This window comes from Schistocerca gregaria, chromosome 2 (genome assembly GCF_023897955.1).
Source record: "Schistocerca gregaria isolate iqSchGreg1 chromosome 2, iqSchGreg1.2, whole genome shotgun sequence".
NCBI classification, from domain to species: domain Eukaryota; kingdom Metazoa; phylum Arthropoda; class Insecta; order Orthoptera; family Acrididae; genus Schistocerca; species Schistocerca gregaria.
The window spans coordinates 892,900,302-892,925,464 of record NC_064921.1 but is presented as its reverse complement, the minus strand read 5'-3'; the positions used below and the strand labels follow the sequence as shown (position 1 = coordinate 892,925,464).

At 44.3% G+C, this 25,163-nt stretch overlaps 1 protein-coding gene across 1 annotated transcript in view; it reads right to left on the bottom strand.

The window, feature by feature from the left end:
• LOC126335335 (diuretic hormone 45) overlaps nt 1–25,163 on the bottom strand; it is a 1,260,052-nt gene that overhangs the window by 86,879 nt on the left and 1,148,010 nt on the right. Inside the window, exon 2 of the mRNA XM_049998494.1 lies at nt 4,502–4,733. Within this exon, the coding sequence (XP_049854451.1) occupies nt 4,502–4,729 (228 nt within the window). The 5' untranslated portion in view covers nt 4,730–4,733. The remainder of the gene's footprint in view (nt 1–4,501; nt 4,734–25,163) is intronic.

The window sequence follows — 25,163 nt, the reverse complement described above, 5'->3', positions numbered from 1 at the left end:
TGCCTTTCCTAAGCTTAGATGCTGCATTATGCGCCATTGATGGACTGCAATGACGAGTCGGGTGACCTAATCGTGGATACACTCATTTGGTCGTCCTCGAACGTAACCTATAGCGCGCACGTCCCCTTGTAACGAAACAGCGTTACATTTACATTTAAGCAATGTGTTGTCAGTTTCTGATATAATTTATTAATGTTTATTTAAAGAGGAATCTGTTAAGAGAGATGTTGTAATGGTTATAAAATGTATTGTGATTAGTAATACAACATTTCACTCGCATTTCATTGTTTTATACTTAAAGATTTAAAACAATCAGATTTGTAAAGTCTGTTCTCTTACTGAGGATTCTACTCTACAGTGTGCTTACACTGCGGAGCCGGCCGCTGTAGAGTGAAAGGATTTATATTCAGCACACGAAATGGATAATCCATTTGGCCTGAGGACTGCTAAGCGTTTTCCTTTCTCTTTCCATTGCTTCAACCTTTTATCAACGAGAGAAAATGGGCAGTAGTCTGACCCAGTGGGCAGTGTTGGCAGGTGGGTCACGTCGTTTCCGTTTCTGGAACGCTTTTTCTATGGAAAGAGGCATGCAGCAGACGGACTGAACTAGAGGAGGTAGCCAGCTAGCAGTGGTCGAGTGAGATTACATGATGTGCGCTCTTCAGGATATTAATACTGAGTGTTAACAGTGAGGCAATTTGTGGAGGTAGGCAATAATAACTTGTTTCATGTAAAGTGTAGCTTGGGATGCAAGACACTTCCAGGATAAAGAAAATATGGTGTTGCAAGAATGACACCCTCTTACTTCAAGAATGGTTCCAAAACGTAGACAATATTGTGTGTTTGGTCTATGTAAATAATACGAGACATGAAGAATCTACGGAAGTGTTTCTGCGCCATATTCTCAACTGCACTGCTTTTAATAAGGCAAGCTACCGAAAATTTAAGTAGCAATAGAATTTGTCATTATTCTTCTAAAGAAAAGGGACACTAGTGTTAAACTGTGATGAGAAGTGCTTTTGCTTTAATATATTGTCAGTTAATTCTAAAAAGTACTACCATCTTATTGCCGGCCGTTGTGGCCGAACGGTTCTACGGGCTTCAGTCTGGAGCCGAGTGACCGCTACGGTAGCAGGTTCGAATCTTGCTTCGGGCATTGATGTGTGTGATGTACTTAGGTTGGTTAGGTTTAAGTAGTTCTAAGTTCTAGGAGACTTATGACCTCATGGTGCTCAGAGCCATTTGAACCATCTTATTTCAAGTATGTGTCACTTATTTTGCTTGAATTTTATGTTAAAATTAGTGTTTGTTAAGTGGAAACGTAACAACATTTAACGTGACGTTCATTAACGTAAGAAAGTGGAACACGCGTTGCATTGTACGAGTGTTTCACTAAATTCATTTGCCGAAACTCTCAAGACTAAAATAAATTCAGTCTGATTATAATAACTAACTTAATTTTTCTTTCTAATAGTGTAAAGTATTGTTTGACGAGGAACTAATTTAAGATCTTTTTAGTTTCATTCTGATACTCAAATTAAAAATTATATTTGTTCAAAAATAAAGTCATTAACTATTCCAAGTTAAATCAGCAGACTTACTTTCAAAACTAATCGTCTTATGACTGAGGACCGGTACTAGAATGCAGAATTATTGATTATTGATTTTCGGAGGAATGTTCTCAAGATGCTCAGGGGTAAGTACTGATCTTGTGCTTTAGTGGTAAACATTACTTATCAAAACGATAATTAAAGGTAATACATGTAGTAAAGTTCGTACTTTTCTTTTGGATACAACGATCTCCTAGTTTACCACGAAAATCTGCGGAAGAAGCATTAAAGACTGAAGTGCAGCTGCAATCTGTCAACGCACCTCTTGCAAACAGCATGACACAAATTGAAGATTTCGATATTTCTGTTGATCTGAGTCTTAATACGACTTATATGAGTAGTTTTGGAAGCTCCCGACCTGTCCTTTATTCTAATAGTATGTTTTATCATATTAATTTTGACTGAGCAAACGTCTGTGGTTAATTACGGCTGCCAGTAGGATATGAAAGCTGATGCCTACGTCACGGCCAGAAAAAGGAAACAACTGCGAGGAATTATACAGAACGTTTACAGTGTTCTGAGTGTTTATCAAGTAGGCAGTATTACAGGCATCTAACGGATTCAGAAGCGTACTGCTAGAATGCTAACAGAACGATGTAGCCCGTACTAAAGTGTAACAGAAGTACTCGGGGGGTTGGAAATGGAATTCCTCCGAAGAAAGACCCTTTTGGATAAATTCAGAGGATCTTTATTGTACGAAGTCTGTTCGACCGTTATGCTGCGACTCTCGTTTATGTTGCGTAGAGATCACGATAGCAAGGCGTGTACAGAGACATACAGAGAATCATCTCTACTTCGCGAATGGAAGACGAAAGAAAATCGGTAATATTCGTACGAGGTACCCTCCGCCACGTACTGTACAGTGGCTTGTGTAGCGCGTAAGTTGATGTAAATACAGAGAATTACCCATTTAGCAAGACCTGATACGACAGGGAGAAAAATACTGATTTTTAAGGACCATAGCGAGTCCCACTTTTTGACGGTACTTTCTGCAGAGAACGTAAGGGTGAATGGACAGTTGTGACTTGTTATACTCTGGCATGCAAAACGTAAGTATGAAAGAAACTTTCGCATGATGTGTCATTGCCACGTAACATACCTCAATGAAACTTGAACTATACTTAGAAAGAACTGCTACAGTGTAGTACAGAAGGTGACTAAGAGAAACACGGAGTGAGACGAGCAGAAATATTTTTACGCGAAGACAGTAATTATACTGAAGGCCCCCGGCCATTACAAACGGCGGGACATGGTCCTCAATGAACTGTGACGTAACCGCGGACACCAGTGAAAGTTCTGCAACGTGCTGCCACGCTGGCCATAAGGTTCGTAAGGAGTTCTTGTGATGGGGTGTTCCATTCCCCCACTAGCGCGGTTAACATCTGCTGGACGATCATTGTGCACTTGGACGTGCATAGATACGTCTCCCCAGAATCTCGATAGGGTTTGATTTGGGGAAACAGCCAGGCCTTTTCATTCGCCGAATATCCTCTTGTTTCAAGAGTTGCTCCACCTGCGTTGTTCGCTACGGTCGAGAATTGTCATCCATAAAAAATGGAATCAGGGCTGAATGCACGCCTGAAAAGAGGCACATGCGGAAGGAGAACAGCGTCACAACAATGGTGACCGTTGATTGTACAGCGTTCAAAGACTTGGTTGTCAGTGCGCCTATGCAACAGTATGCCACCCCACATTGTTACACTTGGACCGCAAAAGGATCATGTTCGACAATGTACCCGAGTTTCCACTTTTTGCCATATGACGGGCACGTTCAGACTCACTACTCGGACTGAATCTGCTCTCATCCGAAAAGAGCTCGCGACCCCACACCTCACTGCTGCAGTCCCTACGCTCTCGACACTATCGCCGATGTACGGTTGTCAACGGAACACAACGTACAGGGACACCCCCCCCCCCCCTATCCCTCCCTCCCCACAGTAGCTGTGTCATTGAAGAGCGTGAGATTATGTGGTTTAGAAGTCCTGTTAAATGTGTTTGCAACTGCACCAGCTATTTGACGTGGGTCCGTTGTGGACTATTGCACTATATAGCTGTAATCTGCTGCTGTATTTGACTTTTTCGGGCATCTGTGCCTGTGTCTCGGAAGCCTCCCCATTCGCGCGATACAATGCTGTGAGCTTACCGAACTCCGGGCTACACTCGTAGATTCTTTCCCGTGTATTGCTTCCCAAATGTTGTCTATGGGCTATTTTGGAACGAAGACCACCATCGTAACAAATGGCTCTGAGCGCTATGGGACTTAACATCTGAGGTCATCAGTCCCCTAGAACTTAGAACTACTTAAACCTAACTAACCTAAGGACATCACACACATCCATGCTCCATTCAGTATTCGAACCTGCGACCGTAGCGGTCACGCGGTTCCAGACTGAAGCGCCTAGAACCGCACGGCCAAACCGGCCGGCGTGCATCGTAAGAGCTCTCTGGTTGACACACGGTGTGTTTTCCCGTTCCATAAACTGCGTCGTGCTGCGAGTCCAGCCCCATTTGTCGCTACAGTCACGCTGCCCTCGCACCATGTGGAGTCCAACTTACTGTGCACAACGGGAGACATCTGGCAACATGCTCCCGTACCTTCATCCACTGCCAACGAGTAACGTTTGTTATTTTATCTAGCTCATCCGTAAGTTTTTCGGAGCAGTGTATTTTGGAAGCAGAATGCTTGGGTGGTTTTATCAGTAAGTGGCAGGCACGTGATGATCACTTGTCGTTCGGGATGCGGGAAGGCGTCTTCACCATCCTCGTTGCGGAGGATTGGACGCTGAAGAATCTTCAACGTATTACGCCGGGAAAGCCTGGCATACATTATGTATTACAGGGTGTAGACATAACACGTAGGAAGTGATGACAGAGTATGTGCGGTCACGCACCTGGTACTGAGCGTCTGCGGCGGCCGCTGCTGCTGCGGCGAACTCGTCGATGGCCTGTCGCCGCTGTTGGTGGGGCCAGGAGGCGGCTGGGGCGGCGGCGGGGGCGGCGGCGGGGGCGGCTTGCAGCAGCAGGCGCTGGCCGTCCGGGGGTGCCTCGTAGTAGGCAGAGCAGCCGCCACCGCAGGACACGGCCAGCAGCGCTGCCACCAGCACTCTCACCGGCGACATTGTCCTGCGGGCGCACACCGGAAGATGTCAGTGATGAAAATTTTACTATTTCGGTACTTCATTTTCACCTAAAAGAGACAAGAACACTCCCACAACGATCGCCCTAATTTGAAGGTTCTTCAGTATGTCTCCGTGCTATACAGGGTATAAGAAAAAGATTTAGCCAGACTTCCAGGAAACATTCCTCACACATTCAGGGTGTTTCACAATTCATGCTACACGCTTCTAGGGGCTGTAGAGGGGACTTAGTAGATCAAGTTTTACGCAGCAACTCGTGTCCGGAAACGGTTCGTTTCCATGTTAGAAGGAAAAGAAGAGCTACTCGATCGCGCGCTAAATGTTTCTTAAGCAGTTCGCCTGTTGCGGTGGGCTACCCACATTTATATGAGGGCTGTCCACAAAGTAAGTTACGATCGGTCGCGAAATGGAAACGACTATGAAAATACGATAAATCTTTGCAAAGATGTGTTGGGCAGTGTCTCTAGTATGACTTTAAGTAGAATTATGTCGCTCTTTTCATTCCTGAGCTCTTAGTGAGCGCGTAAAGATGTTATAGAAAATAGTGTCTCCCGCCAACTACGAGGGCCTGGTGAGAATTTTCCCCTGAAGCTATGCAACCAGCATTACACAACTGTCGTGCGGTTTCTCCTTCAAGACAATTCTCAGCCTCATTCTGCAGGGGCAATGAAGATGTTCCTGCATCGTTTCAATTGGAAATGTTTGGTTACCCACAATACAGCCCGTAATCGTCTCCCACTGAGTTTCATCTCTGCTCATACGAACAGCTGGCTAATAAAGACAACATTTTGCCACAGACAACGAGATTTAGGCCAGCGTAGAGAATTGGCGGAAAGCACTGGCGGCTGCCTTCTATGATGAGGGTATTGGAAAGTTGGTACAACGCTACGACGAATGTCTGAGTCAGAACGGCGACTACGTAGAGAAGAAAGGTGTAGCTAACTGTTACAAATGAAACATTTCTGAATTTCACTGTCATTTTCATTTCGCGATCAGTTGTAACTTACTTTCTGGACAGCCCTCGTAGATAGTTTCCTAACAGACAGGGAGCAGTATGTCATCCTGAACGGGGTGACTTCAACAGAAACAAGCGTAACTTCAGGTGTGCCACAGGGCACATAAACGATCTGGTTGACAGTACTGACAGAGGCATTACACTATTTACCGATGATGCTGTAATCTACAGGAAAGTAGTATCACACGAAAGTTGTGAACAAATCAATGAGGATTTGCAGAAAATAAATGCGTGGTGTAATGACTGGCAATTATCTCTCAATATTAGTAAGTGTAACCTACTGCGTATAACAAGGTGAAAATCCCATTTAATGTACGAGTACAAAATAAATGCCCAGTCTTTGGAGGCGGTAACATCCGTCAAGTATGTGGGTGTGACTATTCGAAATGATCTCAAATGGAATGATCAGATTATACAAGTAACGGGCAAGGCGAACTCTAGATTGCGGTTTATTGGTAGAATTCTGAAGCGATGCAGTCCTTCAACAAAGGAAATAGCTTACAATACGTTAGTTCGTTCAGTCTTGGAGTATTGTTCGTCTGTGCGGGACTCTTACCAGTTGGGTCTGATTCAAGAAATTGAGAAGGTCCAAAGAAGAGCGGCAAGATTTGTGACTGGTACATTTAGCCATCGCGAGAGCGTCACAAATCTCATAGAAAGTTTGAAGTGGGACACACTTGCAAATAGACGGCACCTTAAGTGGAAGGGGCTGCTCACTAAATTCCGAAATTCAGTCTTCGCCGAGGATGTAGAGCATATATTATTACCACCAACTTTCAAATCGCGCAATGATCACCATTCAACGATAAGGGAAATTAGAGCTCGTACTGAGGCATTCAGACATTCGTTTTTCCCTCGCGCGATTCGCGAGTGGAACAGACCGGGGGAAATATTACTTTGGCTCGAATTGTGTCCTCCGCCTCACACCGGTTGGTGGCTAGCGGAGTATATATGTAGTTGTAGAATGGTACGATGAGGCGATGTCACGCGATACCCTCTGTTTCCATCTGCTTTGTTTTCATGCTTCCTGGTGATCCACCAGTCGACATTACGGTGACTAGTACTGCGGTAACAGGATGACTGAGTACACGTTCGCAGAGTACGCTGATATATTGTCAGTTTACAGTGAAGCTCGTCGTAATGGAAGAAAAGCTCAACGTCTCTACCGTGAGTACTTTCCGTATCGTCTGACTTCATCTCATCCCATGTTTGCCAGAGTAGAACAACGGAAAGCGGGAAATTCACAAGCGGTAGAGCAAACTGTGATGCTCCAAGAAGGTGGTGCACTGGAAGAGGAAATGCTTCATCTACTTGAAGAGAACCGCCCGAGGAGTACTCGAATCATTGCATGTGACGCGCATGTGTGTCATCCGTCTGTCTGTCTGGCGTGTCCTGCTGAACAGCAATTTCACTCATATGACCCTCAGAAGGCACGCACCAAGTTCCCGTAGGATTTTGGGCCACCTTTAAATTCCTGTCCTTGGTTTTTACACCATTTGTGGATTCTCCTTAGTTTCCAAAGCGAATTTTCTTCACCAACGATGCGCATTTCAACGGGGAAGGAGTTTTGAACGCTCGAAATGGCCTCATTTAGGATTTTAAAAAAACCAAAGCCACCTGTACACGAAGATTTGATTACAAATTCAGCACCAGTGTCTGCGCAGGTATCTGCGACGGTCGTGTGATTGGATCGTACATCCTTCCTCCCACCCCCACCCAACGAGTGCCACGTAGTTGATATTCCTGCAACAGGTGCCGACGGAGGTTTTGGAAGGTGTGCCACTGGACGTTCGGGACGAATTGTGGTTCCAGGATGATAGTACAGCAGTGTATTTTGTATTGCGCGTCAGAAACTATATGAACGTAGCCTATAGATCGACCGAGGTGGACCGCGTGCTTGGCCACCAAGATCCCCAGATTTAATACCTTTAGATTTTTTCTTGTGGGGACACATTGAAGAGTCTTGTTTACGAGGCCCCCTGTCCAGTCGGAGGAAGATCGCTTTGCTTGGATCACGGTTGCAGCAGAGGTAGTTGACGATACAGCACGCATGTTGGACAGAGTTTATTCGAACTTACTGCGCAGATGCGCTTTGTGCACCGAGCTTGGTGGCCATCATATCGAACAGCTGTTGTAACACCACAGTAAACATGAGTGAATCTGTACATCTTGTTTTCCTTGTAACATGGAAACGGATATTTGTGGACAAAACTTGATCTACTAAGACCCCTCTGCAACCTCTAGGAGTCTGTAAAATGAATTGTGGAACACTCTGTAGAGGGTTAAATTGTGTTAAACGGACATGGATCCGAAAACGCGTGATTTCCATGTTAGAGCTCACTTTATACTTCTCTTCATAAGCACATTACTCGTGGGAAACACAACTTGTTTAAATCATTCTTAAAAAACAACGCAAAAAGTTGTGCTGAATATATCAAACAATGTTCGAAGGAGAAAAAATGGTAGTGATAAGGGAGAAATCAAGAAGGATGACATTCAAGGTTCAATTTTAGGTCATCTTCTATTCCTTATAACGAGCTGCCGAGAATCCTCATGGAATTATGCTGTCACGTCACCAACATGATTTTCTGTCAACCGTTGTTAGTGACTGTTTTTTAGGGTCTCAAGTTCTTCTACCTTAGAGAATACTCTACCTGTGCTTCTAAAACGTGTACCTTTACGAGTGCGACAAAAAATGTTCTACATGCACGATCGAGTGGCTCCTCATTTCATTCTTAATTTTCGTAGGCTTCTAAATAACACATTTAGTGACAGATGGATAGGTAGAGGTGGGCCAGTTTCTTGCCCTCCACGCTCACCGGACCTAAACTCACTAGATTTGTTTGTGGGGACATTTGAGAGCTCATCTGTACGGAACCCCGGTACAATATGTTCAAAGTCTTCATGGCCGTATTGTGGAAGGCTGTGAAACACTATGCAGTTCTCCAAAGACACATCAGCTCAACAGCGATTCAATGCGACGGAGTCTTGTTACATGTTTCCTTGCTAACGGACGGCGTGTTGAACATTTCATTTCGGAAAGTGTTTCGTACTACGTTTTTCATATGTGTCTCACACGAGTAATATGTTGAAGAGTTGCAGAAACTGAGTTCTAACAAGGAAATAAAGCCCTTATAAAATCATGTGCATATAAAAATATTTTCATCTTTTACGAACGAGCGAGATGGCGCAGTGATTAGCATACTGGACTAGCATTCGGAAGGACGACGGTTCAAACCTGCGTCCGGCCATCCTGATTTAGGTTTTCCGTGATTTTCCTAAATCGCATCAGGCCGGGGTGGTTCTTTTGAAAGAGCACGGCAGACTTCCTTCCCCATCCTCCATTGATCCGGCGGGACCGATGAGCTCGCTGTTTGGTACCTTCCCCCGAAACAACCAACCATCCATCTTGCTTTACGTGTGAGGAATGTTTCCTGAAGCTTTGGCAACACCTTTTTGTTGTACCCTGGGTAAGACGGCGGAAGACGTTGCAAATAGGAAGACGATGATTACCATAACTTGTAATGTTTTTTAAGTGCTAAAGCTGATTTGAGTCTTCCTTGAGTTTCGGCCGGATTATCGTGTCTGACTGACAAAATAGTTCATCGACATACCTCGTCCACATCATCAGATGCTCTTTGTATACTGAACACTCATTGAAGGGGCGATTAATGTCAAGCAGGAGGGTTGGTGGTGAGGTGGGAGCGGAGCCTTGTCAGTAGGGACGCTGAATATCAACCCAGCAATGCATGCGACTCCAAGTTGAAATCGCTGAAGGAACAACGGCATCTGCAAGCAGTGAACGAAGTCTGTGACCGTAAAAATGAAGTAAGTTCTTCCTCGGCGCTGACTCCGATGGGAGAGGAGACATTACACACTCTTAATCAGGCAGCGAGCGATCGCGGGCGCGGACGAAGGCGTCGACGTCCTTCATGATACACCGTCGACTAGTCCACATGGGGTCGGAGGTGGGGTGAGGGACAGGTCAGGGGTGGGCACGGCTCTCGCGACAGCTCCCGTTCTTCTGAAGCAGCAAACGATGCCGGGAAGGTACCTCACCGAAATATTGTCAAAAAAAAAAAAAAAAAGAAAAGAAAAAAGAAAGTGGTACAAATGGCTCTGAGCACTATGGGACTTAACATCTATGGCCGTCAATCCTCCAAACTTAGAACTACTTAAACCTAACTAACCTAAGGACATCACACAACACCCAGTCAGGACGAGGCAGAGAAAATCCCTGACCCCGCCGGGAATCGAACCCGGGAACCCGGGCACGGGAAGCGAGAACGGAAATATTGTCCCCGTCAGAAACGATCACGCAGCTGAGATGCTGAGAAGACTCAAATGACGATGATTATTAATTATTATGAACTTCTCAATTGTTTTCGAAGGAATTTTCTGTTTGCTGGTCCGCAGCTGATAAAATATTTGCTTTGGAAGTAGAAGTATTGTGTTTTTATTTTTTTGCTTCATTCTTGCAGGCACATTATAGAGCACACACGAATAAAAATAAAAGAGAAAGAATAAGACTCTTGTTATAGATATAAATTTCGCTAAATGGAGTTCCACTATTTATGCTATGCATGTAATACACAACAGAAATCTTTTTTAAGATTTATTAGCTTTCATGACATGCGCATACAGCCACCTCACTAGTGAAATGTAAATCATGACGATCCGAACTTAAGAACAACACAACCCCGAGTCCACAAAGAGAGAAAATTACCGTCCCAGCCGGGAATCGAACCAGAATCCCTTTGGTTAGCAATGCGTTGCGCTGACCAGGCAGCAACTGAGCCAGACACACAACAGAAGATTAACCGTACTAAAAACTCGTCGCGAGCGCCCGTAAAACACACACACACACACACACACACACACACACACACACACTCACTCGGGAGCGCGAGAGAGATATTAATCCCTATAAAGCATAAAATGTAATGTAGGTCACAAACAGTTACGTGATCTGCTAGCAAATACCCCTGCTTCCACATAGGAAGAAAAAAATGTATTATTCATTTAAAACGCCAATAAGGAATAACAATTGTTGAGTACTCCTGAAATCTAAATAAATATGTAACCAAGATTTGTTATTCAGAGCAGAACTCGTATATAATAGACATCTGTTCTAGGAAAACTTGAGAGTCATAGAATGCACCTTTTGTCCAGGTTTAACATCAATTACTATGCGGGATAGAATGTAAAGCAGCGAGGTCGATACGTTACGAGATATAAAATCTTGCCCTACAATCCACTAAGAATGGACCAAAACTGCCATGCATTGAGGTACAGGCAAAGATGATCAGAACTGAGTCACACAGAATGAAGGAAAAGAATACTTCAAGTACACACGAATGATATGAGATGTATTTTCACTGACGCAAAGCCAAACGACATACACAAGTGATTGTGTGTAACGCCTAAATCACAGTGACAGTAACATAACCATTATATGTAGTCTACAAGGGATTGGGCAACACATCACCATCTCCGATACAGCATCCAGTCGTATCGAAATGGATTAATACAAGCCCTGTATGGTCTTCAAGGTCTACCTGCAAAATAAATCGTAGCAAGTTCAGGTAAAGATGATGTTGGTAGATAGTGATCACACACCCTCCTCTCCAAAGTAGACCACAAAGACTCAATAATATTGATATTTTGTATCTGTCGTGGCCAGGGAACATCCGAAATTTCTTCCTCGTGCTCACAAAGCTAGTCCCGTTCGATACGAGCTGTGTGAACAGAGGTCCTGTTATCATGGATCACAGAATCCCCACTGGGGAACAAACATTGTACCATGGGATGGACTGCCTACACTGCGCTTGTCCGTCCTCTTTTAGAATACTGCTGCGCTGTGTGGCATCCGTACCAGGTAGGACTGACGGAGTACATCGAAAAAGTTCAAAGAAAGGCAGCACGTTTTGTATTGTCGCGAAATATGGGAGAGAGTGTCACAGAAATGATATAGGATTTGGTCTGGAACTCAGTAAAAGAAAGGCCTTTTCGGTTGCGACGGAATCTTGTCACGAAATTGCAGTCACCAACTTTCTCCTTCGAATACGAAAATATTTTGTTGACACCGACCTACATAGGGCGGAACGATCACCACGATAAAATAAGGGAACTCAGATATACGGAAAGATATAGGTGTTCATTCCTTCTGCGCGCTATACGAGATTGAAATAATAGAGAATTGTGAAGGTGGTTCGATGAACCCTCTGCCAGGCACTTCAATGTGATTTGCAGAGTATCCATGTAGATGTAGATGTAGATGTAGATGATCAGCTTAAATGGTCACATAATCCTTGGCAGTAATGTTGTTTAGTAGAGTAATCCATGGAATATCACGATGTGGCTGCCCAAATCATCACGAAACCCTCGCCGTGTTTCAGTCTTGGTACGTCAACTCGGCCCTAGGTGGGAAACAATATGACTCATCCGACCAAATAAGTTCGTTTCATTGCTCCATTGTCCAGGTTTTATGGCTTCTGGACCACGTATCCTGTTAATCAACATTTGCATGACTGACGAGCGGTTTTGGAATTTCATCTCGCCCTGCCTTTCTCTACTTTTGGAGTTCCCTTCGTGTTGTTTCGGTCCTGACAATACGAGGGAGTGCGACATTCAGTTGTGCAGTGATTTTTGCAGCTGTCGTCCTCTACTTTTTCGTCACAATCTTCTTCAACGAACATCTGCCACCCAGACACTCAGCACACATTTTTGTCCGTTAGTGACTTAGTTGATGATGTATTTCTGTTTTCCGTGTATGCGGCATAAATCTTCGATTCAGTGTCTCTTAAAACACCTGACACATTGGTTACGTTGGTTAAAGAAGTACCCACCATAGAAGCAGCAACAATCTGCCCACGTTCGAATCCACTTTGCTCCGACATAATGCATTCATAATTACACGCAATACTGCCCTGACCGCAGCTGACACTTGCAACGCATTGAGGACACTGCACACGTGCCGTTCGTCGTAAATTACAGCAGTTGAACTTGTAGGCTTGGTTAGCATCTTCGTTTATGTTCAAGCACGCATTTCTCGCAGTGTTTCAACACCTTTATCCAAACTTGTATATATTGTGTAATACAACTAAAAGGTCTACAGTTTATAAGCCACTAGCTGGAGCACCCGCTTAATTCAGGAAGTTGATATGACATTGTGTGGTAGTTGGAATAGAAGGTCAAACTTTAAAGTATAAGAGGTAAATTTTTTATTGTAAACATTCTATTTACAACACTTCTTACTCGTCCGCGCTTCTCATACAGTGATATTTTCATGGCTGGCTTGAGTTCGCAGTCTTTTGTTATAACATTGTGACGCGATTCTTGATTCTCCAATCCGTTCATTTAGTTGTTCTTCGGTTTCTCTGCTTCTCACGGTGCTCATACTCGTTCCTTGGGGACTTATACTGTAAGTAGGCTATTTAGGTTTTCTTATTGGTAGCGCTCTGTATGAAAATCACTGGCTGTGCTGTGTGCAGTCTGTGGTTAGTTTGCATTGTTGTCTGCCATTGTTGTGTTGGGCAGCTGGATGTTAACAGCACTTAGCGTTGCGCAGTTGGAGGTGAGCCGCCAGCAGTGGTGGATGTGGGGAGTGAGATGGCGGAGTTGTGAGAGCGGATGATCTGGACAGAGACAGTAAATATGTAAGACTGGATGTCATGAACTGATATGTATAACATGAACTTTGAACAATATTAAGGTAAATACATTGTTTGTTCTCTATCAAATTCTTTCATTTGCTAACTATGCCTATCAGTAGTTAGTGCCTTCAGTAGTTTGAATCTTTTATTTAGCTGGCAGTAGTGGCGCTCGCTGTATTGCAGTAGTTCGAGAAATGAAGATTTTGGTGAGGTAAGTGATTTGTGAAACGTATAGGTTAATGTTAGCCAGGGCCATTCTCTTGTAGGGATTACTGAAAGTCAGATTGCGTTGCGGTAAAAAAAAAAAAAAAATTGTGTGTTAGTTTAAGCACAGTCATGTATAATTTTTCTAAGGGGACGTTTCAAAACATGCTTCGCGCTCTTCTTATGTTTCGTTTTTGCTGTTACTTTTGTTTCCGCCGTTTTGCTTTAGAACTGGCAATATCTCCTCCTCTTTTTCGTTTGGGCATTGTCTAAAATATAAATCAAATCAACTTTTTAATAACAAATATACCTAGTACACTTTCACACTTTTCACACTTTATTTTCTACTTATATTCAGTCATTAGCACTTTGTCTACTCACACTTCACTGTTTGTTTTTATTCATTCACTGCACTGCTTCTTCCGTTCCTCCCTTCGTCAATGAGAAACTCACCTTCGAACCGGCGACGGATCTCGCTTTATATACCCCTACCAATGGATAGCCTCACCACTGGCGAATTCCAGAACATACCAAAACGGCTTCGAATAGTTCACAATCCTCCAGAACACTTCACAACATTCGACAGTGTTCTGGAGTGTTCCACAATGATCTAGGATGTTCCTGGATGTTCCCGAACATTATGGAATCTCCCTGAAAGTTTCAGACTATTCCCGAACATTTCAGAACACCCATGATCATTTTGGAACATTCTGGAATGTTGTGGAATACTCTCGAACAATCGTGAATGTTCTTGAATCCTCTCAAATGTTCTGGAATGCTCTAGAAATTTCTAGAGAGTCAAACTTCCCAGCCCGTATATCTTCAAAAAACGCGTCCTTCAGGTAAAAACGGGAACCTTCTTCATGGAAGGGGGTAGAGGCCTACGACACCATGTAACTCCCTTAATCGTACCGGGACTCGTTTCTGAGTTTTAGCGGCCCGCACATTGCACACTCATTTGTGTAATATATATTGATTAGAATACTCGGAAATGTTACGCATTTCACTCTGATTTATTTTTGAGCAACCAGGAAGATACCCAGTAAGATCGTCGTAGATGGGTAGTTCTCCGAATGCAGGTTGCAGTGTGGTGATCTCCTGCCTGACACAATTTACGATTTCGTGGAGAAACATCGGTCTGACGAACTGTTTTGCACTCACTGCAGACGACACTCCGGATTTTACATAATTCAGAGTCTTCTGGTGTAACTGACGAGGAATTTATGAACTCCTGTGTCTTTTGTAGTGTTAATTCTCGTGTCGCGATATATGGCGGCTGTACTTCAACAGAAAAAGAGTACTCTTCAGAAGTCAATTTCTTCATCACGCAGAGAATGAAATATCCAGATGCAGTACTGAAGTATAGCGGCAGTATCTGTACCGGTTAGTCGATACACTACCGTAATATTTCAAGGTTTCAGTCTGAATTTTTTTCACAGCTCTGCGAGCAGGCTCTATCGACAAGGCAGTCTGAAGTGCTGAATTGTGTGATAATTTTCTCTTTTTTAGGCCGCTTTTAACTAGTCTGTTCTCGATTTTTAGAAAACTGTTTCTCTTCAACAACGGATTCAGTCTACGCTAATCTATTTATCAACGGATCACTGGAAATGCGTACACCGGGACGTTTCGAAGAAGGTTCAAAAATGGCTCTGAGCTCTATGGGACTTAACTTCTAAGGTCATCAGCCCCCTAGAACTAAGAACTACTTAAACCTAACTAACCTAAGGACATCACACACATCCATGCCCGAGGCACGATTCGAACCTGCGACCGTAGCAGTCGCGCTGTTCCAGACTGTAGCGCCTAGAACCGCTCGACCAGCCCGGCCGGCTTCGCAGAAAGCAAGCTGGCATTTTATAGAGGTCTGTATTGTTATACAGAATGTTAAAAAAATCGACTGTCTCTGTTGTTAACTCGTCCACTTGCTTTAGTTGACAGCAAACAAATGGAAACTCAATTAAAATGCACTACGGTCATTCGGTCAACTGTCTTCATTTGAAAGTGTGTGTGTGTGTGTGTGTGTGTGTGTGTGTGTGTGTGTGTGTGTGTGAGAGAGAGAGAGAGTGTGTGTGTGTGTGTGTGTGTGTGTGTGTGTGTTTATGTGTGTGAGTACCTTGTACCCCAGGAAAGAGCAGGTAAGAAAGCTACTCATCTAACGAGGATATAAGTCATTAGAACAGTAATTGAAATTCCGTATTGCAATTTGAAATATGGATACTTGTAGTAGTACTGCGGCATAGTACTTTGGTTGGTTGGTTGATTTGGGGAGGGGACCAAACAACGAGATTATTGGTCCCATCGGATTATCGAAGGTTGGGGAAGGAAGTCGACCGTGCCATTTCAAAGGAATCAGGAAGGCCGGACGCGGGTTGGAACTGTCGTCCTTCCGAATGCGAATCTAATGTGCTGACAGCGAATCTAATGTGCTGACAACTGCGCCACCTCGCCATGGAGTTATAAGGTCGTTTCGCTGGTTAGACACATGAGTAGTACTTTACTATGGTATGTTGTGTGTAGTAAAGGCAGTCCTCGATTAAAAACTGCACCATCATTACTTTTCCTTTATTGTGGTTGATTGAATGACCAGTGTGACTTTTGCTTCCATTTGTTTACTGTCAACTGCAGCAAGACGACGCGTTACGTTGCCTATGATGCCTGTATTAGGATAGTACAGGGGACTCAAAGTCAGTTTCGTGTTACTTCGTTAACAACGTCACGTTTACATTAATGGTACACTGCAATTCTTTTCTGAACAGGTCTTGAGGAGAGGAAATGCATTAGCACACATTTGGGGTTACACTCTACACTCGTTGGTATGAGACGTTCCCCCGGGAGGGGGGAGGAAGGGGGGGGGGAGTCCACTGGGGGCCAAACCGGACAATAACCCTGGGTTCGGTGTGGGGCGGTGGTGGGGTGGGTGTACTGCTGTGAGCTGTTATGGGGTTGCGAAGAACTGAGGCCTACGGCAGGACGAAGCCTCTCCATCGGTTTTCGGTCCCCAGTTCAAATACACGATACGCAATACCGTCGTATCTTCGTAATGAACAATGTTACAAGAAAGCCAGTTAGCTGGCCCTTGTGGACAAGCGGGTCTAGGCGCTTCAGTCCGGAACCACACTGCTGCTACGGTCGCAGGTTCGAATCCTGCCTCGAGCATGGATGTGTGTGATGTCCTTAGGTTAGTTACGTTTAAGTAGTTCTAAGACTAGGGGACTGATGACCTCAGATGTTAAGTCCCATAGTGCTTACAGCTACTTGAACCATTTTTTGAAAGCCAGTTATGCTGGTTAAATTCACCCCTGTAGGTAAACAACATTTGCTACACACATTTTTTTACTTTGACTCTGGATAAAAAGTTATTAGCGAAGTCTAGATAAGAGGGACAGACACCCTGTATAAATAAATAAAAAGATCGTCTTTCATGTATACCACAGTAAACAGAAAGTACACCAAAAACCATACTCAATAGGATAGTGATCGAAGCACAGCCATTACCACACTGTCCGAGCGACGGATGGAGCTCCATGTGGTGATGCGAGATTGTTTCCGGGGCGTATTGTTTCTCATGCAGCAGAGGCAGCTACTGCGTTGTAAATGATATCCTTGGCAATCTCTTACGAAAGGGGTTTTATCTGGTCAGCTTATTGCTTGAAAATCATATGAGTTATTCTGCTAGTGACTGCAAGTGAAACCACAGGTCGGTAGTCGCGTATGAACTGCTTAGCCGCAAAACGACCTCCACGAATCCGGCAATAACTGCCGTGCGCGCAGTGACCACCCATCTACCTATTGTGCCGGACTCTAGGCAATAAAAGTCGATGAAGCGTTCTGCATTCCGTTCGGCAAATAGTGGCGCAGTGCTGATGCTATTGGAGGGTGGATGTTGAAAATACACTCCTGTAAATGGAAAAAAGAACACATTGACACCGTTGTGTCAGACCCACCATACTTGCTCCGGACACTGCGAGAGGGCTGTACAAGCAATGATAACACGCACGCCACAGCGGACACACCAGGAACCGCGGTGTTGGCCGTCGAATGGCGCTAGCTGCGCAGCATTTGTGCACCGCCGCCGTCAGTGTCAGCCAGTTTGCCGTGGCATTCGGAGCTCCATCGCAATCTTTAACAATGGTAGCATGCCGCGACAGCGTGGACGTGAACCGTATGTGCAGTTGACGGACTTTGAGCGAGGTCGGGTGGACGTACCGCCGAATTGCTCAACACGTAGGGCGTGAGGTCTCCACAGTACATCGATGTTGTCGCCAGTGGTCGGCGGAAGGTGCACGTGCCCGTCGACCTGGGACCGGACCGCAGCGACGCACGGATGCACGCCAAGACCGTAGGATCCTACGCAGTGCCGTAGGGAACCGCACCGCCACTTCCCAGCAAATTAGGGACACTGTTGCTCCTGGGGTATCGGCGAGGACCATTCGCAACCGTCTCCATGAAGCTGGGCTACGGTCCCGCACACCGTTAGGCCGTTTTCCGCTCACGCCCCAACATCGTGCAGCCCGCCTCCAGTGGTGTCGCGACAGGCGTGAATGGAGGGACGAATGGAGACGTGTCGTCTTCAGCGATGAGAGTCGCTTCTGCCTTGGTGCCAACGATGGTCGTATGCGTGTTTGGCGCCGTGCAGGTGAGCGCCACAATCAGGACTGCATACGACCGAGGCACACAGGGCCAACACCCGGCATCATGGTGTGGGGAGCGATCTCCTACACTGGCCGTACACCTCTGGTGATCGTCGAGGGGACACTGAATAGTGCACGGTACATCCAAACCGCCATCGAACCCATCGTTCTACCATTCCTAGACCGGCAAGGGAACTTGCTGTTCCAACAGGACAATGCACGTCCGCATGTATCCCGTGCCACCCAACGTGCTCTAGAAGGTGTAAGTCAACTAACCTGGCCAGCAAGATCTCCGGATCTGTCCCCCATTGAGCATGTTTGGGACTGGATGAAGCGTCGTCTCATGCGGTCTGCACGTCCAGCACGAACGCTGGTCGAACTGAGGCGGCAGGTGGAAATGGCATGGCAAGCCGTTCCACAGGACTACATCCATCATCTCTACGATCGTCTCCATGGGAGAATAGCAGCCTGCATTTCTGCGAAAGGTGGATATACACTGTACTAGTGCCGACATTGTGCATGCTCTGTTGCCTGTGTCTATGTGCCTGTGGTTCTGTCAGTGTGATCATGTGATGTATCTGACCCCAGGAATGTGTCAATGAAGTTTCCCCTTCGTGGGACAATGAATTCACGGTGTTCTTATTTCAATTTCTAGGAGTGTATATCTGGGAAGGACTCGGAGTGACTAATAGGTACAACGCGCTAATGCCTGTGATTTCTAACTGACGTGCTAATAAATACTGAACAGTTTTACTGTTCAAAAGTATTAAGTAATCAGTCACGGTGTAATGATACAGTATGGAGAAAAATGTCATGTCTAGGACAGCTTGGATTAGAGAATGTCGCTATTAATTGAAATGGGGCAATAAGGCCTTTCCGGTAATCTAGTCAAATCATTTAGCTACGTGAGTAATGAATGAGGTACTATTGAAGTATTCGAGCTTAAAAAGTATATATTCTTTGGTGCGGTACTGTTCATTTGGATGTGAGTAAAACTTTGCCTCAGCAAAGTGATTCACACGAATTTCTGTTGGTCAGTCCTTCGCCAGAATAGTGGCTGGTCATTCGCAGCTAGGGTTAGAAATTGCAAGGTATGAAAATAAAAAACGTCTGTTCACCATATATTTGTGCCTGGTTGCTAATATGCATCCTTTTAATATTCAAATAATTTCTTCCATCCAATCAGACTTCTATACAGTAAGTTGCGTATTTAGGTCCTTCGTTTATATACTTGATTACTGACTGCAGCAGCCTATTTAGTATGTGCAAGATCGATGTAAATGTTTGATGTTATGAACAGCGGTAACGTTATTCTAACGACGGCAGACTGGAAAAACTGATAATACATCTGAAAGGAGTAGTCTGAAACCCAGCAGAGGACGGCTACATGATCCGCCTGGAAACATAAATGAGTAAACTTCGCCGAAACACTATCAAACCGAATTAATTTCATTTTAAGGAAATGTACAAGTTATTATTGTGAAAACACGATCTATCACAATCACTAGGTGTCAGGTCAAATGTGGCAGGTCCTATAATTCCCCATCACATTCACTGAGGATAACGAAGTCTTCAGCGAATTTTATCGTGTCTTCGAAGGCAAATACCACATGCATGCCTTACAGACTTTTTAATCCGACCGCATTTCTCTTGATGTACCATCTGTTCCCTCTTGGTTCTTGTACATACTATGTACTACCACACTGTCTATTTTTCTGATACTCGAACATCTTGTACCATTTTACTTTGTCGAAGTCTTTTTGTAGGTCGATAACTCCTATTAAGACGTCTTTTCAACATCCTTCTACAGGACAGCATCTCAAACGCTTCAGTTTTTTTCCTTTATTGTTTGACACAGGCCAGGATCCATTTGCGTACAGTGCTGTGCTCCAGACATACATTCTCAGAAACTTTTTCCTTTTTAAGGCCGATGTATGATAATACGAATACCCATCTTTCTACAAGGAATGCCCTCTTCGCCAGTGCTAGTCAGCTTTTTATAACATCCTTTCTTCGTCCCTCAGTTTTTTTTACTTGCAATATAGCAAAATTCATTCATTTCATCTACTTATGGGTCATAAGTTTATCGCTAATCTCATTTCTGCTAATCGTAATTACTATCGTCTTTCTTCGTTTTATCCGCAGCTCACATTCTGTACTCGTTAGATCGTTCATTCCGTTCAACAGAGACTGCAGTTCTTCCTCGCTCTCATTAAGCACACGAATCTCATCAGTGCCTATGATGATTACAAGATCCTTTGCTTCTGAATTTTAATTCCAACCTTGAAGCTTTCCTTTATTTCAGCCATTCCTTCTTCGATGAATGGTTGGATAAGTAGTGGCGAAAGACTGCATCTGTCATATATCTTATTTTAATACGAGCACTTCATTCTTGGTCCTCCACTCTTACTGTTTCCTTGGTTTTAGCAAATGTTGTATATTACCCGTCTTTCCCTGTAGGTTAAACTTATTTTTCTAAGAATTTAACATATGGCAACATTTTACCTTGTACAACACCCTTTTACGTCTACCGATTACATAGAAGTGTGTTTATTTTCGTTAAGTCTTGTGTCTTATCAAGCGCAACGTCAGAACTGACCCTTTCCTAAATCCAAACTGATAACCATCCAATAGATCTACAACTTTGTTTTCCATTCTTCTCTATATTTTTTTCACTAGCAACGTATATGCATAAACTGTGAAGATGATTGCCTGATAGTATTTGCATTTATCTGCCATTGATATTTGTCAGAATTTGTGTACGATATTCCTCCGAAAGTTTGATGACGTCTATCTAGTCTCACGGATAATCTCTGGAAGAATCTTTCGGTTACCACTTCCCTCAACGTTTTCAGAAATTCCAAAGGAATGTTACTGTGCTTTTTGCCATGTTTGTCCGCAAGCTCTCTCAACCTCTGTCTCTGATATTGAATTCCCTATGTCTTCCAAATGCGCCGTTTCCGTGGGGCACAGTTTTGGGACGGGCAAGAAAAATGAAAGGCAATAAAAACAGAGGACGAGGGAAGGAGGGAGAAGAAGAGGAAGAAAGCAAAGGACTGGAAAGTATTTAAGTGGGAAGGGGTGGAGATTTATGAAATGCAACCTTTAGGAGATTCAGATTGGATTTTGTTGATAGATCAATACTACCTACTTGTGGTATGGAGACGCTTGTTTTTTATATTTTGGTACTAAACTGGGCTATTCACGTTAATGCCAAGTGAGCCAACGGATGGAGTATACTAATTTTTGAGTTGGAGGTTTTGTTTCCGACCGCTTTGCATTGACTGACAATGAAAAAATGAAAATCGAATAGCGACGTTGTTGTAAGCAACGCAATGTTGGATTGTGTTGTTTGAAGCACTGAATTTTATCTTCTAAAAAGAATTATCAAAACAGATATCTTTTACTTCTCTCTGAAGTCACGTTGATATCAATAAACGAACAAACAGGTTAAGAGGCGATGAGAATTAAGAAAAATGATAATGAGATGTTCGAGAGGGCAGAGGAGGGGGGGAGGGGGGGGGGGGGCAGGAGATTCTCACAGTTAACGTTTGCCCACGGCACCTATCATGGCAGTTACTGCACTATGTTCTAATACGAGGGTTGAATGAAAAGTAAAGCCTCCACCTTTGTTAATTGGGTTTGGATGGGAATATTTTAATAAATCAAAGCAGAAATAATACTTAGAATGTGATCTTTAATTACCAATATTCACTTTTCCACATAATCACCAGCCAGTTGGATACATTTCTGCCAACGACGAAGAAGTTTTCTGAAGCCGTCACGGAAGAAGTCGACACTCTGTTTCCTCAACCACAGTCTCACAGTTCTGTCAACGTCTTCATTAGAAGCTTCATGATGCCCCTGTAGATCGTCTTTCATTATTGGGAATGCCGGCCGCTGTGGCCGAGCAGTTCTAGGCGCTTCAGTCCGGAACCACGCCACCGATACGGTCGCAGGTTCGAATCCTGCCTCGGACATGGACGTGTGTGATGTCCTTATGTTAAAGTAGTTCTATGTTCTAGGGGACTGATGACCTCAGATGTCAAGTCCCATAGTGCTCAGAGCCATTTGAACCAATCATTATTGGGAACAGATGGAAGTCAGACAGTGCTAAATCTGGACTTTATGGAAGATGCCACACGGTGGTGAGATTCAGTCTCTGAAGTTCTACTGTGGAGGCACGTGAAGTGTGTGGTTTGGCATTGTCATGCTGCAGGGAAACATTTCCATTTTCCTCTCGGACCCTTGTTAGTCGTCGTTTCTGAGTTCGCAGCGTTGTGATGTAACACTCTGAATTGTTGTTCCACGATCAAGGAAATCGAAACGCAAGAGGAGTTCCTCGCAAATATCAAGTCTGTACGTTTTCATTTCAGGAGTCAGCATCCGGATTACCCATCGTGCACAGATCTTCCGATAGCCAAGCAAAGCAATAATGTGACCCACACGTTGTTTTGAAGTGCCGATTGTACTTGCAATTTCTCTCTCAGTGATACGACGATTATCCTGAATCAATCTGTCAACATTTTACTTGTGAAACTCGGTGGTTGCTGTCACAGGACGTCCTACTCTTTGTTTGTCAAGCAGGTCAGATGTTCCCACCTCAACATCTTTAAACTTACTCGCCCAACGACGCACAGTACTCAAATCAACACAATCACCATAAACTGCTTTCATTCGTCGATGAATCTCCTTTGGGGTGACACCTTCTGCTGTCAAGGATTCAGTGCCTGCACGTTGCTCAATTCGCATTGACCGTCCGTCTGCGCAGGGTTCCATACTTTAACTGTAACAACACAACCTTTGAATGCTAAGGCTTCCTGTCAACTGGAGCTGTAGAGAAGAGGCTACGGAACAAGCCAGTACCTGTCGCATACCAATTCTGCCAACTGTTGAAGAGTTACGAAGGTGGCGGCATTACTTTTCAGTCAACCCTCGTACATAAGCCCTGCCACGCGCTGTACAATAATTCGAATTTTTCGGCAACTTTTAAACGTAAAGTAGTTAATTTTCACGTTGTATCACGCAGAGAACCAATAATATTTATTTGTATTATGATGGGTTTGGCTATTTATGTTCAGTTGTTGTGCTGCACAAATATCTTCTTGACTAAGAATACACCAACCGTCTAAAAAGTTTCGAGAATCATCTTAATCCTGGCGAACAAGCGACGTTAGCGCAGTAACTACGGTGGCGGCTTAAACTAGTAACTAGACGAGAGATGTGCATTCGACCAGTCAGTTGTGAGCCGGCAGTGTTAGGCAGTGGACGGGTGACGTTAGTGTGTCAACGTTTTAGAGTCACAGATCTCACTGTAGCAACATCTCTAAATCAAGTGTTAAAGACATTCTGTAGAACATTTTGAAAAAGAAAAAGGCGAGTGCAAAGTTCGTGCCGGCCGCGGTGGTCTCGCGGTTCTAGGCGCGCAGTCCGCAACCGTGCGACTGCTACGGTCGCAGGTTCGAATCCTGCCTCGGGCATGGATGTGTGTGATGTCCTTAGGTTAGTTAGGTTTAAGTAGTTCTAAGTTATAGGGGACTGATGAGCACAGCAGTTGAGTCCCATAGTGCTCAGAGGCATCTGAACCATTTTTTTTTGCAAAGTTTGTGCAGCACACCTTGAATCTCGAACAAAAGTGATGACACGAGGAAGCCTGCCGCGACTTCAGTGAAACACAAAAAGCAGACAACTCTTTCCTGGAAAAAGTTCATGGGTGACGAGACTTGGTGTTATCAGTTCACCGCAACAACTTTGATTCCATCAGGAAACATTCTGCACAGTGACCGTAGACTATAAGGCAGCAGAGGCACACAGTCGCAATCGCATTACCTTTTATTATTCTTGAAAATCTAGATTTCTGCTGTACATAACCATCTTCAGTGAATTTGTGTTATATTTCGACAGACTTGCAGCAGTTCATGCCATTATATGTTCCTTACAGGCGTAAGGGCAGGAGGACACTGAGGCGGTTGTAGCCGAACTCTAGATCTGCAGGATTAATAAAAGGGACGTGCGCCTCTCCTTTTTCGTAAAAAAAAAAAAAATGGTTGGAATGGCTCTGAGCACTATGGGACTTAACATCTGAGGTCATCAGTCCCCTAGACGTAGAACTACGTAAACCTGTCTAACCTAAGGACATCACACACATCCATGCCACAGGCAGGATTCGAACCTGCGACCGTAGCAGCAGCGCGGTTCCGGACTGAAGCGCCTAGAACCTATCGGTCACAACGGCCGGCCTCTTCGTAATCAATAGAAACCTACCCCAGAACGACGAAGTATAAAAATTCACACGTAGGGTCAAGGCCTTGACGATGTAAACGATAATTTAGCCTGTATGACAAGCGAGTTGAACAACATCCCAAACAAGGACTTTTCTGATAGTTCCCTATGGCTGTAAGCACTTTCTGTGCGTCTTACTTAAGTGAGGGAAGACTATGTAAAGCACCTCAAGCATTACACCACGATATCGGATTTCTAATTTTTTTTGTTTATTACTTTTGAAACATTTTGAATCAACGTCGTTTGTTCGCCTGAACGGAAATGTTCATTATATTTTCTCCTCATCAGGTAAGTTGTAATCGAGCAGTAATCAATAAATCTGAGTTACATCTTTTACGAGTTGTAAGGCACACAACACTGCTGACGAATCTCTGTGGATGTTGGCCCAGCGTGTTGAAGAATTGCCTAATGGCTCAGTGAAGAGTGACTAAGAATGCACGTTCTTGGTGGGTGACGTTATTAGCAGCACGTCGATGCTGTCTCGGCTTATTGCTGTCCTTTCCTCGCTGTCTGCAGGGTAAATTGGTTTCCGCCTTCGCACAGGGAGCAGTCTGACGTTCTCCTACGGTGCATGTGGAATGAGGGCGCGTTCTTGCAGAGGGCTTAAGGCGGTCTCCTTCGTTGCGTGT